The sequence below is a fragment of the Typopeltis vanoorti genome, chromosome 10 (genome assembly GCF_054136105.1).
Source record: "Typopeltis vanoorti isolate ZY-2024b chromosome 10, IOZ_Tvanoo_1.0, whole genome shotgun sequence".
Classification (NCBI taxonomy): Eukaryota; Metazoa; Arthropoda; class Arachnida; order Uropygi; family Thelyphonidae; genus Typopeltis; species Typopeltis vanoorti.
In genome coordinates, this window is record NC_143558.1 from 72,682,219 (window position 1) to 72,699,865 (window position 17,647).

Here is a 17,647-nt window from a genome sequence, read left to right on the forward strand (position 1 = left end):
AAGGTAACTCACCATTGTTTTCCCCAACCCCCCTATTTTATCCAGGCTTGGGGCCAGCATATAGCTGGGATGTATTCATGACTGTAATCCATGTGTGTTCACAGGCTGGTTTATCAGTTTTGGGAGATGAAAGACCCGAGTTTCCAGGTGAATAAAGAACCCTACCATCGTATGAGACCAACTAACTCGCCTTTAGTTGAAAGAGATCAGATAAAGGTTCCTCACAACACTGACGGGAAATCGAGCCCAGCTCTTTCCAACCAAAGGGCTTCGTCTATACTGACTGAGCTACGGGGGGCTCCAGTATATGGGAGGGGATTTGAAATAGGAAATTATGACTGTTTAGTTTTGAGTTTAAAAAATACGAGTTTCACATTGAATCAAACAGTGTACCAATGTTCTTAAAAAAACCAGAATTGATCATTTCAAAAGTGAACTGTAGACTAAAATATTTTTGGAGGAAAATAATGGAAGAGTTTGAAACCAAAAACCAAACATTGGAGACCTATTGTTGAAATCTGAAGAAAATGTTGATTCAATCAGGAAGACTCACTTAAGAAATTAAAGAGGCAGCAGTGGAAAAGAAGAAATTGTTATATTGAAAATTTTTTCTTTTAAGGTTACACGATCGATGGTCAGCATTCATTGTGAAGAATTTATGGAGACAAAAACACATGTTGGAGTAATTGTTTTGATTATAATTCTTATGAAAATAATACTCAACACTTTGACCTCTGTATCGAGGTCATCATCAGGAAAACATATGCATCAGACACAAGCTACGTACACTACATAAAAGTAAGATGAATCTAAATGTTTTGTTAATAGTTTACCTTAGCCTAACCTCTGGGGGAAAAAAAAAACAATAATAATAAATAAAAAATTATACACATAAATTAATTGATTAACAAAATAAAATAATTATATATATAATATAATAATATACAGATGATAAAAAAAATAAAGTTTTATAGTGGAACTACAATAAACACATCTCTACAGTCCTTTAATGTTAAGGGTTTCCATGTTGGGGTTCTGCCATAATATTCTGGATGCTATATAGGATACTGATTGGTCCTCCAGATTCTTGGAAGAATTGCTAATCCATCCTTGTTGAAATTCTGAATGATGTTTCATCATCTCACAAGTTTCCTTGAACTTTCTTTCAAACCAGGTTTTGGTGTGGTGTAGGGACTTGGTGTCTTTCTAGTTGATTCTCTGACATGTTTTAAGTGCATGGCCTGTTTTAGCATAGTGGAGAAATTTAATGTGGTGTTTGTGTTTACCTTTTCTTAGTGGATAGTGCACCCTGTTATTTCATAATTATAAGTAAGGTAATTACTCCAACACATGTTTTTGTTTCTATAAATTCTTTACAATGAACTTATATTGAAAGTGCCTAGCAAATACAGCATATGAAGGTAGCTAAAAGAAGTAGTCTTTCATAGGAGGACTTTGGTAAGAATGTAATCCAGAAGGGATTTTAAAAAGAGTAGAAGACAAGATGAGAAGAACTAGAGCCCATCCAAAGTTATGTAAGAGTATGGTGAAGACGGGTTTTGAGAAGTAAATTTTTTATGTGGTGAATTGTGGGCGAATGGAACACATTACCAGAATATGTTATTAATGCAGGGAGTGTTAAGGATTTTAAGAATCAGTATGATAATTATGTTGTCAGTTTGAATGAACCTCCCATAATGAGCCTGCTGACTCCATAGAGGATGTGATAATAATATAGAAAATAAATGACATAAAAATGGAAAATGTTCTGGAAGCTATTGAACAGAATAGGGGCAGGGATAACCTGGTCACCTTCAATGCTGTAAAAATGCAGTTCTGCAATTTTTTTCGCAAATGCAAAGCACATATCATCAACCTTAGTATCACCTCTGGGTCTGTCTCCCACTGATGAGACCTCAATAAAGGTCAAAACTGGTCTGGGTAGTGACCCTTCCCATAATTCATAACATTATACTCGTAAGGATATGTGCTTTGCATTATGGGATACTAAGGCAAGTGATGTGAAGTCATTAGCTTCTATATTTGAGTTGCCCCTGTCCTGAAAATGCTGACATATTATGACCAGTAAAATAATTTCTATATGAATGCTTTGGAGAAAAGTTATAAAGGTGAACATCAGTGGCTGAAGCATATTAGAAATAAAAGTATTGGGAAGGAACTTATTATTTATCATTCAGGAATGTGTGAGCAGGGTTAATCTTATGTGGGTGGCCACAAGGAAAATGGGAGGAAAAAAGTGGATCCATGCTGTTAAGTGCTTTCAAACATTGAATCATTATACATGACAATATTGGAGACCTGACAAAGAACAGGTTAATTAGGAAGCTAGTAATAATGCAAACTTGTAGTACTCTAATAGTATCTTCTACACTCCTTGCAAGTATATATATTAGGAATTTAATGATGATAATAAAAGTAAATTTCCACTTAATACTAATCACTAACATTAAGTTAAGGAATAACAAAAATTGTTTTTTAATTTTGTTTATCTCTTTCAGAAAAGAAAGTTCAATGGTCATTGCATTCATATCATAGATAATAGGTGGGCAAGTTAAAACAGATTTTAATGTGGATAAATGGCTGCTCATGATGTTTTTGAGTACTGTGATGAAGATTTTATTTTAACTGTCAGCAGAGAATTTTTTCCTACCTGTAATTCAAAGGTAATTATAATAGTTGTTTATATATTTCTGTTTATCCTATGTTTTAACTAAGTAAAACTAAGTGTGTGTGTATTGACATCAGTTTAAAGCATGGTTGGAGACTCATCATGAGAGGTACACACTATTGTACACAATGCTCATCCAACCATGCTTTAAACTGATTCAATACATTCTTAACACATGCAGACAATGCATTTCACTCACATTTCACTCTCATTTAAGTCTCCATGCAAAGAGCCTTCTCCTCACTCCTCTGCTCACACCCTCCTTATACAGTTTTCATCAATGGCCTCTTGTTCTACCCCTCCCCCCTCCCATTCTATGAAAAATCTCAACTTGATAACAACCCCTGACTAGCTTATATGTCTCAATCATATCCCCCCCCCCTCTTCCTCCTATTCACGAGGCTCTGCAACAGTAGCGGCCCGTACATAAGCACTGTGACACTGCAGCACCCCAAGAAAAAAATGAAAAAATTAAATTTTGTTTGTGTTTATAAATAATAACAATGCTTACAACATTATATAAATGCAATACAACATGTTAAAGGTTACAGCTTATGTTTCAACATTGATTGAATAGTTAATAATTGGAATTGTTCGATTAACGCTTTAGATTACGAAACAAATACACTGCGATCTAACGCAGTGTCCACATTATCACATTCACCCAATTGCAGCCAGACTCGCCGATATTTGTTTGCGCTTCTCATTGCATGTAACTAGTGAATCTGACACTGCTTTTTGGGCAGTGTATCATATGCTTGCACGCGTTATTTCTGAGATACAAAAGGGTGAACCATTTTTTGCAAATCTTATTTTATTTTGTTAAAATAACATATGATTATTTATTTATTATAGATACAAGGCTGAATTATGATGAGTGTCACTGTTGAAAATATGAAAAGAATTATATTTTTTCAATTATGGTTACACGAAACAAATACACTGCGATCTAACACAGTGTGAGAATGATCGCACCAATTGCAGGTAGACTCGCCGAGTTCGCCGATATTCGCTTACGATACACTGCCCAAAGAGCAGTGTATCGTAAGCATACAATACACTGCTCTTTGGGCAGTGTATCGTATGCTTATGCTCATTATTTCTGTGAGATATGAAACTTTGATTATTGGTGTGTGTTCATGGTGATGGTGAAATATTTTTAATAAAGCAATTTTTTGAACATGTAAATTTATTTATTAATAAATTGGTTACTGATTAGGAAAAAAATAATTTTTTAAAATTTTATTTTGTATATGCAGCACCCCCACTTAAAATTTTCACCGGCCGCCACTGCTCTGCAACTTATCTCAATCTGTCCTTGTACTCCACATTCCCAAGACCACTGACAACCTTTGTGAATCTTCTCTGGATCCTTTCCAGCATATCCTCATCACCATGAAAATCCAGCAGACAAATCCGTGGACAATAATCCATATGAGGCCTGATCAACATATACAATGGCATCATAACCCCTCTATTTTTGCACGTCAGGGTCCTTCACATCATTGCCATTATCTGATGTGGTCTTCACAACTTGTGCAATGTGGCCCTGAATTTCAAGTCTTTGTCCACCATTACTCCTAGATCTCTCTTCTCCTCTACTTCCTTTAAAGAAGTTTTCCCACCAGTCGTATACTTTGCATCCCATCATTGCTTACCAAATCTCAAACCTTTACACTTTGTAACATTGAACTGACAGTTCCACTTACCTGCCTATTCATGCAATCTATTTAAGTCCTCTTGTAAGGCCATAACACCTGCTTGACTCTACATTGCTCTCCCCAGTTTTGCATCATCTGCAAACAGCTGCATATCACTAGTTAAACCCATCCCAATATCATTAACATACAAATTGAACAACATTGGCACAAAAACTGACCCCTGTGGCACACCACTAGTGACCTTTGTCTTTTGGGATACCACGTCCCCATGTACAACTTTCTGATACCTATCAGACAGCCAGTCACTGATCCAACTCAGAAGTCAATTAAATTAAATTTTAATTTAATTTTTTAATTTGAATTTTCCTGGAGTTAAAATTAAAAATATAAAGGAAGCAATTCAAAAACAGAAAAGAAAAGTAAACAAAATCGTAATTTTAGTAGGTACTAACAACTTAACTAGTGATAAGTTCAGTATTAGAGAGGACTTGAAAGGGTTGTTGGAAGAGGTGAGAGCAAAGAGGGGAAAGTGAAAATCATCAGTATTTTACCTCAATGTGATAAAAATGAATTAAGAAGAAGAAGAAGGGCTATGATGGTAAACAATTCAATGCATAGGCTGTGTAGAAGAAATGGATGTGAGTTTTTGGATGTGTTAGGTGAGTTTGAGGGAAGATTGCATTTGTATAAGAGGGACAGCCTACACCTGAATGCGTTTGGTATCAGGAGTCTAGAAAAACTAATAACTGGTATGAGACCTAACATAGAGAGTCAGGGAAATGAAATTATAAAGGGAGGAATGGTGAGGATGTGAGTGTAAGAGTGACAATGTTATATAACTGTGTTAATGACAGGAATGGACTTTGTCATGGAAATGTTGATGAAGAGAGAATGATTTCGACTTTGTGTTCATCTGATTAGGACCCATCAGACATGTACAAAGATGTCTGCATGTATAAAGTACTAGAGAAGAATAGAGATCTGCAAGTTGTCCAGTTATTTAATTTATATATTAATGCTATTGGGAAGGATTTGACAAGTGACATACAGCTATTTGCTGATGATACAAAAATAGGTAGGCTAATCAGGAATGCTGCTGATATGCAGTAATTGCAGAATGATTTGAATAGGCTGGCATTGTGGGCATGGGAAAATGGATGTCAGGTCAATGTCAGTAAATGTAGTCATTCACTTTGGCATGATTAGATATCCAATGTTGTATTATATTGGTGGGATTATGCTTGAAGAACCTGATGAGGCTAAGGATCTTGGAGCATTAGTAGATAAGAAGTTGAAGTTCAGGGGGCATGTAACAAAGATTGCAAATACAACTCAAAAGATAATTGCAATATTGGAAAATAACATTCACATGTAAAGATAAGGATGTCATTGTGTCTCTTTATAAGGCCTTGATAAGACCTCACTTGGACTATTGTGTGCAGGTCTGGTCTCCTGGTTTCTGTTGTGATTCTGATATATTGGAGAGAGTGCAAATGAGAGTGTTAAAAATGATATCAGGATTATGGAATACTGATTATGAAAACAGATTGAGAATTTGTAGACTGCAGACAGTAGCAAACAGGAGAAAGAGGGGTGATATGATTGAGACTTACAAATTCTGAAAGGGTCATACAGGATTTCAATTGATAGAATTTTTCAATTTATGGAGGGTGGGGAAAGGACAAGAGGGCATCCTTGGAAGCTGAGAATGATGCTGCTAAGAAGGGGATGTTGGCTAGATTTTTCTTTTATGGGGTGGTGTCTGTTTTATTTTGTTATTTCCTTAGAATAATTCATTTTCATAGTAATATTACTGTTGATTTTCATGTATTTCCTGATGTTTTGTTGGAATGACATTAATATTAAAGAACATGGTAATAGAAAGTAGTAAAATGGTGCCAAATCACAAGAACAATACAGCAGCAACAAAGAGGAATGCTAGTGAAATTGTTAACAAGATGGCTTGTCCTAGTGAACCGAATCATGTCATTTTAGAAAACAGTGATTATAGGAGTATGAATTAACTTTGGAAATATCAAAACTAAAACAAATCATGAGACTGATGACAAGGGAATTGGAAGAAGTTGAAAAGTGATTAGAGAGGCATTGAAAGGACAAGAAGGATAATCAGCAAAAGAAAAAATTAAGCATTGAATCAGATTAGGTGAAATTGATTATAAAAATATGGATATTATATGGTATGGAGATTCAATCAAAAAACATGTAGTTGATCATGTGATTACGTTGAGTTTTATGGGTGCTAAAATAAAAAAAAATTAATAAATGTAATTGATAATCAGAAAATTAAAATAAAAGAGATGGTAGTTTTGGTAGGTACAAATGATTTGTCTAGTGATGAATACAATATGAGAGAGGATATAAAAGGACTATTGGAAGAAGTGAGACTGAAGAGTTAGAAGGTGAAAATAGTTAGTATATTACCTGAATGTAATTGATCATCAGAAAATTAAAGTAAAAGATATGGTAGTTTTGGTAAGTACAAATAATTTGTCTAGTGATGAATACAGTATGAAAGAGGATATGAAAGGACTGTTGGAAGAAGCAAGACTGAAAAGTAAGAAGGTGAAAATAGCTATGTAGAAAGATTGGTTGCAAGGTTTTTTTTTTTGTGGAGTGAGTTTAAGGAAATAATGGATTTGTATAAAAGGGAGGATGGCCTTAAATATGTTTGGTATTAGGAGTCTGGGAAAATTATTGATTGGTATGAGACCTAACAGAAAGTCTGGGAAGCTAGATTATGATGGGAAGAATGGAGAAAATTTGTGCGAGAGAGAGAGAGAGCAACCATGTTATTGAGGGATTATCATGGATTATGAGGATTGTGTGTTCATCCAGTTTGGACTTATTAAGCAAGTGCAAGGATATGCTTCAGATTGTAGGCAACCTTATTGTGCCCTTTACACTTGACACCAGTTAATATCTCTGCCTCTCATAGCCAAGTCTCACTAAACTGATATCAAGTTTAAATGGCACAGTATTTTTAGGAAGGACAGATAGGAAAGGGGGAGTGCTGCTAATGATACCAGGTGATTTGAGTCTGGTTAGGATAGATAGCTATGACTGCAGTACTAGTAATGATTTGGCATGTGACAGTGAGATGGCATCTAACAAGATCAAATGCATACGAGGGGAACTGAAAAGTTCCGATAAACACCTAGAAAAAAAGAATGGTATTAAAGCAACTGATATAACCACAAAAAAGAACATATCTTAAAACCCTTTAACCTCATGTTTCATCAAATTGTAATAATTTGTTCTTTGATGATTATCATCAAAGAACAAATTAGAAAAAAAACAAAGAACTTCTGATGATTATACATGGTTTCGAATGATGATGAAATGCATTACCAAATAAACGTGATGGGTTTGAAATGAGTAATCATCATAGGTGACTTAATTATCTGAACATTGATTGGGTAGCGGTAAAATCTCATGAAGAGAAGGAAACTAAATTTTTTCAGCTGTTGCGAGACAACTTCATCAAGCAACATATGTCAGAAAGAACTTGAACTATCAAATCCTAACACATTCTGATAATCTTATCAGAGGGGATTTTAGTTAAAGACATGACTGTTCTGCTTCCAGTTGGTGGCAGTGATTATGCTAAACTGATTTGGGAAGTGGCTAAGTTAATGAATGTTCCATTCAAAAAAAGATTGCATGCTGAACTACAAAGCAGGAAATTATGACCAGCTGTGGAGTATACTGAGTTCATTGGAATGGTATCGGTTGCTGGATGGAAGAATATAGACAGTGCATGGGAGCATTTAAAAAATGCTTAAGTGATGCATTATTAGAATGTGTCTCTAGAATTCAAAGAATAAATAGGATAGGAATGAAATGGATGTGTAATCTCATAAATAAGAGATTTGTAAGAAAAAGATCATATACATATGATGATGGTAGTTATGAAAATTAAAGGAGTAGGCCAGAAGTACTGTTGTATGGAAAACGTAAGTCTGAGTATGAAAAGAAACTTCCTTTGCAAGCTAAAGAAAACCAAAAAATAATAATTTGAAAGAAAAATTTGAGTATAAAGGAATAACTGCTGAATATAGATGTTATACATGTGACAGATGCAGAAGACATTGTTCATTTAGTGAGTACTCATTTTGCTAAAAGCTACCAACTTGAGGTATGCAACATGGAGCTCACTACTACCTCTTCACTGGATGAAGAAATTTGGATGTATGAGGAGGAAGTACTAAAGATCTTGCACAAGTGAATAAGAATTCACCAATAGGGGCTGATGGGATATCAGCATGGATGCCAAAAGAGTCTTCAGCTGAACGGACTGATCCTTTGTCTAGTTTGAGTCTTAGAACAAGGAAGATTCCACAGGAGTGGAAAAAATGTATGGTATTCTCATTGCTCAAGAATTGTGCATAGAGTAATGTATTAACCTGTCAACCCATCAGTATTTCTGGAGTGGTAGGGGTGAAAAATTTGGAAAAGTTTGATCTCGTATACAGAAATGGGTTGACAAAGAATCTGTAGTAAATCCACGCTGTTACAATAAACAGCATGGATTTACTATGTAAGGTCATGGTTCAGCAACTTGTTCACATTTTATGATAATGTTACTGTTGAGTCAGACAAGGGGGGAATGGATACACCATGAAGTTTTTCACAGGTTACAGCATGGAAGTCTTGCTAAATTGGAGAATATGAAGTGGATTTTAAAATATTAGTTTGGATAAGAAGATAGATAACAGATATCAAAAAGTGGTAATTAGGGGGATGTGAGTCTGTGAGATTTAAAGTTACCAGTGGTGTACTCCAGTAATCAGTCCTGGTTATTCACCCTTTATATCAATGATATTGGGAAGGATTTGACAGGTGACATATAGCTGTTTGCTGATGATGCAAAGAGAGGGGCAGGATGATTAGGAATGTGGTTAATATCCAGTATTTGCTGAATGATTTGAATAGGCTAGAATTGTGGACACATGAAAATAGCTGTCAGTTTATTGTTAGTAACTGTAAAGTCATACACTTTGATATAATGAGATATCCAATCTCATATTATATTGGTGGAGTTATTCTACAAGAAACCAATGATATCTTAAGTTTTAGTAGATAAGAAATTGAAGGGGCCATGTAGCAAAGATTGCAAATACAACACAGAGGATAATTGCAATGCTGAAATGGGCCTTATCATGTAAGGATAAGGAAGTCATTTTGTCTCTTAACAAGGCCTTGATATGACCTCACTTGGACTATTGTGGTCTTTGTCCTGGTAATACTCATACAGTTGAGAGTGTTAAAGATGATATTAGGATTTTAGATTACAGATTATGAAGACCAATTGAAAATCTGCTGACACTGACTTCTGAAAGGGTCATACTGGATACTCGCAGATGGAGTTTTTCATTTTATAGAGGATGGGATATGACAAGAGGGTATCCATGGAAGTTGAGAATGAATGCAGTGAAGGCAGTGAGAGTTATATTTTTCTCTTATAAAGTGATGCATGATTAGAATTGATTGCCTTTGGAGATTGTGAGTGTAGATTCTGTGTGGCTTCCCTTGACGAGTCCCTGACACTCTGGAGATCTGTCTTAATAATTTTGTTGTTCTCCTCTAAATTGGGTAAAACACATGTACCAGCTATCAAACACCCCTTCATAATTCAAGTCCAAATTTGCAGAACATTTTTTTTTTTTTTGCTTCATTTTTCCTTCCTCTAGTGTTTTTTGAAACAATCCTCCCCTCTTATGTATTTCTTATAGAGTATGTAGGTCTATAGTACACAAATCTATAATTCTTCAAATTCATTGTTAACAATTTTTTTTTTTTTTCACCTCAGGTTTTTCCTCATCCAGATACTAATCTACTATAGCTGAATAACTCATATATGGGATTACCATTAAAAAAAAAAGTAACATTTCATGAATTAGTTTTGAATCAGCAAATTTTTTCTAGTCCATGTTATTTGTTAGGTCTTGGAATTTGATCAACACTGCTTCAGTTTTCTAAAGCATTACCCACTATATCTTAGTTTAGCTTTCCTCTGAGTGTTTATTCTGCCATTTTTGTGTCAAATACTCTTTACATAATATTTTTAGATTAGCACTGTTTACACATTCTTGAATATTAAAACTGTGTAGTTTTTTCATATATATTCATTTTAAATATGATTATTCTACTGATGTCATCTGTTAACCTGTCTAATTTTTTTAAAAATTATTTTAACTCTGGTCTCCAATCTTTGGTCCACAGTTTTATTTCTAATTCAACTCTGATTCATTTGTTAAAATTGGTTTGAACATGGACTTGTATTCTGTTAGCTTGGTCTTCTAGAAAGAAGTTAATATTTATTGTCTCTTTTCATGCCTATTTTTGTAAATCTAGTCTTTTTATTACTGACTTTCATACCAGATTTGTTCACAGGAGTTATTTAATTTGGTTAAAAACTCTTGAAGGCTTGTTGATTTAAGATGGTATTGTCAACTATAGAGAGTAACAAACAATGCCTAATATTTCTTATTTGAATATCAGGTTTAATACTATTTTCCTTAGTGAAGTGAAGTGATCTGTATAGATGATAAGTAATAGTGGAAATAGCATGCATTGTTGCTTCTGCCTAATTGAACAAAAACTGTTTTCCAGTGTACCTAACATTGGATTTCTGATTTCCATTTTATGCGTAAGCTGTGTATTATATGCTGTAAGATTCCATTTATGCCATGTACATAAATTCCATTTATGCCAAGAGAAAAACTATAAACAGTTTTTCTCTTGGCATATAGCACCTTATCAAATACTTTTATTATTATTTTTTTAGATGAACAGAGTTTAAAATGGAGATATTTATTATATTCCTGTGATTTCTTGGCTATATTTTGTAAGATAAAAACTGTCTTGGTAGTCTGATTTGTTGTAAACACAGTTTTTCTTCACTAGTTTTTTCTTCAGCAATTTGTGTTAGCCTTTTCTCAAGTAGTTCTGCATTTTCTCAAGTAAATTCCTCTAAATCCACTTTTAACCACCTTAAGTAACTGTGTTCCTGATTTTTTTTCCCCTGGATAATTTTCCCCATAATTTCTTACATTATTTAATAATTTTTCAGTGTAATTACCCTAGTCATCCACATTATCCTTTTCTTCAGTTTTTATATAGTCTTGATCATTGGTTCTTTTGTGTTATTTCTTCATTTCTTTCTAAGTTTTTGGCTTCTAAAACATTTTTTCAACTGCATAATATTTTTGTTCTGTATTCTTTCTAAAATCTTCCCATGATCTTGGCTAATTGTAAAGATAGCATAGCTTTCTTATATTTTTTTTTTTTCTCTCTATTCTCATAAAGCACATGCTTATTATTTCGGAACTTTTGATATGATTTCTTCATTTCCTGGACTGCCTTTTTAATTTTCTATATTTATTCTCATATTGAAAAATATGAATGTGAATACAGCAGTGGGACTGTATAACATGTTGGCCTGTGTTTGTGTGACTGTGCAAGAGAATTGGCATTGCCCCTGTTGAAGTTATTCAGTCTAAGTCGCAGCTCTGGCAGGGTTCCAGGGGAATGGAAAGAGGTTAAGATAGTTCCATTGCATAAAGATGGCTCCAAGACAGAGGTAGCAAACTACAGGATATCAGGAGTGGTTGTTAAAGCATTGGGAAAGTTGGTTAAAGATAAAACCCAACATTGAGTGGATAATGATGCGATTCTCTATAGTGGGCAGAACGGCTTTGTAAAACCTATAAACAGGAACTAAACAGAATAGTTCCTGTTTAGTAATTTATTTGCATTTTATAATAAAGTGACAGTAGAATTGGATAAAGGAAATGCCTACACCATGATATTGCTGGACTTTGCAAAGCTGTTTGACAGAATACCACATGGAAAAGTAATACAAACGTTGGAGCAAATGGGAATGGATCTGAAGCTAGTAGCACGAATGTGGGGACTGACAGACAGATACCAGAGAGTAGTATATGGTGGAGTGGAATCTAGGAGAATGGGGGTGAGAAGTGGAGTACTTCAGGGTTCTGTACTAGGGCTACTACTCTTTAATTTGTATATCACTGATATAGGGAGGGGATATTCAGTTGTTTGCTGATGATACAAAACTAGGGAGAGCAATAGTAGATAAAGGTAATGTAGATATTCTACAGGATGATTTAGATAAATTGGCATTGTGACAAAGGCTAATGATTGTCAATTTAATGTTGCAAAATGTAAGGTTATGCTCTTCGGATTGAAAAGGTTGCATGCTGTGCATCATATTGATGGTACTGGATTGCAAGAAATTGATAAGGCTATGGTCTTGGGGATAATGGTGGACAGAGAATTGAAGTTCAAAGAGCATATTGCAAAAGTTAGTAAAATAGCTGAAAGAATTACTTGGATGTTGAAAAACATGCTAACAAGTAAAGATAGGGAAGTTATTAGCCATATCTTAACTACTGTGCACAGATTTAGTCATCTGGGTTTCTTAGGGACCAGAAAGTGGTAGAGAAGATTTCAGTGACTAAGCTGGTGACAAGTTTGTGTAATGCTCCCTATGAGGATAGGTTGAAGATTTGTGAGTTACAAAGTTTAGTTGATAAGTGGAAAAGAGGAGACATCATAGAAACTTTTAAGATATTAAAGAGAATGTATAAAAATTGATGAAAAAAAATTTTTTTCAATATATGACAAGTAGTCAGAGAGTAGTTAAAATCTTCCACAACATCCATGGAAGTTGTGGAAGATTTTGATTAGTGGGGATGCAGACCACATTTTTTGTATGGAGAGTGATGAATGCGTGGAATAGATTGCCAGAATTAGTTGAGTGCCCTGACAATGAATGAGTTTAAGGAGTGGCATGATAGGATTTGTGTGTATAATAGTTTGGGTTTCCCACAACAAGTCTCCAGACTCTATGAAGGTACCGTATAATAATAATTCTCATAATATATGAGCTAATATCATTCATAATCTTTTGGCCATATTTGCATGGAGATTCTGAAATATTCAAGTACTTCCACGTCATAAACCATTGTTCCCCCATCAGTGCATCACATTTGTTAACAGCATTGTCCTCAATTGGAGAGGCAGCCTTGTAAAGTGATACCATCAGCATTCTTTAAAGTTATCCTTTCATAACCATTCTTCTTTTTACTTGCCACATAGCAAAAGAACTCTTTAGGATTTCCTTAGCCCTTCTTGGCTAATTTCTTCTCATAATCTGATTTTGCATTCCTTACCACTCTGGTCACCTTTCTTGCTTGTGCCTTCTTTCAGGAGTATTATGTATCTGTATTTGTTGAGGAGCATTCATGGAAGCTACAGAAGATTCTTTAAATAATCTTTTGGTATTATTTGTATGAATATGCTTATATAAACTACAACATTATTAAAAACTACTTAATATTAAACAGTTTATTTTTCTGTAATTAAAACAATACTAATTAATAATAAACACAGTTTTGATTAGTTTATAAAAACTGACATAACATTGTTATGTTGTTTTTTAAATCTATCCAGCCAGCTGTTGTTACATACAAAATCGTTGAGTCCAAATTGTTTAGCAAATTTTCTGCTTGACCCTTCAAGATCAAACCATCTATTGAACCCTGAACCTCTTTATATAGTGAATCATTGAAGCAATTCTTCATTGGCATTTGTAAGCTCACACTTTCTAAAATTTTTTGTTTCAATTATGTTGTTTTTTTCTAGTGCCAATGTGTAAACATATTTATTCTTCCACAATATCGATACTGTTGAAGAGGACAAAAGAAAAAACTTTTTACATACTTCAACGTATGTAAATTTCATATCATGTTCTAATTCACGAATAATTTTGACTTTTTCACAAACTGAGAGACACTTTCTTTTATTATTATTATTATTATTACGGGTATCTCCAAGGAGTCAGTAGACTCATCGCGGGAGACCCAAACTAGCAAAACAATATCTGTCATATCTCTTCTTGAATTCATTTACAGACGAAGAGCTCACAACTAAGTCAGGCAATGAATTCCACTCATTCACCACCCTCCAGGCAAAAAACCTTGTTCTGACACCTTTGTTAACCACACTCTTCTTTAATTTCCAGAGATGACCTCTTGTTCTTCCATCACTTTCACACAGCTGAAACATTTCCCCTGCATCAATCCTATAAAAACCTTTTAGTAATTTGAATGTTTCTATCATATCCCCTCTTCTTCGCCTATCAACCAATCTCTGCAATCCACAAGCTCTCAATCTATCAATGTAGGGAGCATTTTTTATATCACTCACCAACTTGGTCACTCTTCTCTGAACCCTCTCCACAGCCTCCTCATCTCCAAGGAATCCAGGTGACCAGACCTGAGCACAGTAATCCAAATGTGGAAGTATCAATGCTTTATAAAGGGGAATAATAACCTCTTTATCTCTGGATGTCAGTGTGTTCCTCAACAACCAAGTAATCCTATGTGCAATCTTGGACACCTTAGCAATGTGTCCTCTGAACTTCATCTCCCTATCTACCAATACCCCTAAGTCCCTAGCCTCATCAATCTCTTGGAGTACCTTTCCATCGATGTAGTACAAAGCTGGTAATCTTTTAATCCCAAAATGCATGACTTTACACTTTTCCACATTGAACTGACATCCATTTTCTTTTGCCCATTTTACCAGCTTATTTAAATCCTCCTGCAAACTTTCAACATCAGCTTGATTTTTTATTGCACTACACAACTTTGCATCATCAGCAAACAACTGAATATCTCCCTTTAAGCCGTTTCCTATATCATTTATATACAAATTAAACAACATTGGCCCAAGCACAGAGCCCTGAGGCACACCACTGGTCACCTGCCTCATTCTGGACTCGGCTCCTCCATACACCACCTTATGGTATCTCTCCCTGAGCCATTCTCCTATCCATATCACCAATTTAATATCCATTCCCATCTGCTCCAATTTGCGTAACAGTGTTCTATGGGGTATCCTGTCAAAAGCCTTAGCAAAATCCAGAAGTACCACTGTGTAGCCAGTTCCTTTGTCCAACTCAGATGTTATTCTATTATGAATAGTTAATAGATTGCTAAGGCAGGATCTACCTTTAACAAAACCATGTTGGCCTCTATAGAGTATCATATCCTGATCCACCCATTCTTGAATTTTGTCTTTAACCAACTTTTCCAATACTTTTACCACTACTCCTGAGATGGTGATTGGTCTGTAATTCAATACCGCAGTTTTAGAGCCACCCTTATGCAAAGGAACCACTTTGCCTAACTTCCACTCCCTAGGGACCATACCAGAGTTCAAACTTAAGTTAAATATCCAGGTGAGAGGGGTTGACAATTCATTTGCACATTCACGCAACACCCGAGCTGATATTCCATCTAAGCCTACCGCAGTGTTTGCATTTAAGTTTTGAAATATATTTAATATCTCTGATTCTTTAGCTTCAATTCTCACATTAGGTATTGCTGTAGGTATAGAGATATCCTCACTTGGGTGATAGACTTTTGAAAAGTGATCACTCAGTAACTCGACTATTACATCTGATTTTGTCACCTCAATACCATCAGCACCCACTAAGGTTATCCTTCCGAAGTCATTCTTCCTCTTACTTGCCACATAGCGGAAGAACTCTTTGGGATTACCCTTGATCTCTTTGGCTAAGGTCTTCTCATAATCTGATTTAGCTTTTCTTACTATGCTGGTAACTTTCCTAGCTTGAGCCTTGTACTGCTCATGGGTGTCCTGATCGCCTTTCTCCTTGTAAATTCTCCATAACATTTTCTTTTTTTGCAGTTCAAGCTTGATACTACTGCTCATCCATCTAATGCCTGCCTTGTTTGACCTCCTAACCATGGGGACACAATCTGATATTGCTTTCCTCAGATACCCGCTGATTTTATCCCAAGCACTGCTAACATCTTTCCCTTGCAATATGTTCTGCCATGGGATGGCTGCAAGCTCACTCCGAAGCTTGTTATAATTGCCTAATCTGTAGTTCCGTACATACCCCTTCTTAATAGAAAAATCCACAGATTTTGCAACCTCCCAAGTCAATACCACATGATCGCTTTCACCAACTGGAGGTAACGAGGACACCTTACTTATGCATATAACCTCTGAACCAATAACCAGGTCCAACACTCTCACACCACGTGTCCCTTCAGTTACGTGCTGTTTCAAGTAATTATCTCGTAGAAGATGTATGAATTCCATTTCCTTTTTGCTACGTGATATTTCCTCCTTCCAATTGATATCACCGTAATTAAAATCCCCCATAATAATCACCAAGCCTTCACTCATTGCACTAAGTTGCTGATGCATGAATTCAATATCTCCCCCCGTACTCCCTGGCCTATAGCAGCATCCAACTGTATATTTGGTTGCGTTGGTCGCTATTTCGCACCAGACTGCCTCAAATGAACTCTTATTCACATGTCTATCATCATGATATACTACTTTCTTTGGCTGCAACACATCAGCTATCATCAACAGTACTCCTCCCCCTGTTCTATCTGCTCTATCTTCCCTGAAAATAGTGTACCCATCACATTCAATTCCAGTGACCACATCTTCTGCTGACAGCCAAGTTTCACTAATGCCTACAACTTTTGGTGAGATTTCACTGACTAATGCCAAAAATTCTTCTCTCTTATTTCGAATGCTTCTAGCATTGGTATACAAAAATTGCAGATTCCCTCTAGATCTTGTACCGGCTTTAGAACTGATATATAAGTCATTAACTACCGTAGTCCTATGCCGATTTTTATCCCCTCTCTTCTGCATTTTATTCAGCCTATAAGGATCAATAAATACACAATCAGTGCTAAAGTTTCTCTCTCTTACACTCAACCTTTTCAATATTAGTTTCCCTGCCCAATAACTTCAACCTGTTCAGAAAACAATAACTTCTTCAATCGCTTATGTCCTTCCATGTTAAGATGCAGTCCATCTCTAGCATACAACTGCCTTTTTCCTTCAAACACACTCCAAACATCAACAAACTCCAGACCTCTTTTTCTGCACATTCTTGCAATCATATCATTCATTATCATTGCTCGTCTACTTAACTCGTAATTGTCAAAACGAGGCAGCACACACACTATTCTCCCATTGACACTTTTCCTCTTCACAATATCTAATAATGTTCTTAAATCTTTTCCTACCCGATTTATACTACCTCTCAGGTCATTCGTACCCACCATAACTATCATCTTGTCTGCTTCACGCCCTCTCTTTATTGCTAAAGCCACTCTTTCTATTGTCCCATCAGCCAAGCACTCCTCATGCATACCACTCTCCATACCCTTAATCATAGAATCACCATATA

General features: G+C 35.5%; 1 protein-coding gene across 1 annotated transcript in view; it reads left to right on the plus strand.

The window, feature by feature from the left end:
- LOC150102506 (GDP-D-glucose phosphorylase 1) overlaps window positions 1-17,647 on the plus strand; it is a 125,037-nt gene that overhangs the window by 9,142 nt on the left and 98,248 nt on the right. The window contains exon 2 of the mRNA XM_090399607.1: window positions 2,520-2,684. Within this exon, the coding sequence (XP_090255733.1) occupies window positions 2,598-2,684 (87 nt within the window). The 5' untranslated portion in view covers window positions 2,520-2,597. The remainder of the gene's footprint in view (window positions 1-2,519; window positions 2,685-17,647) is intronic.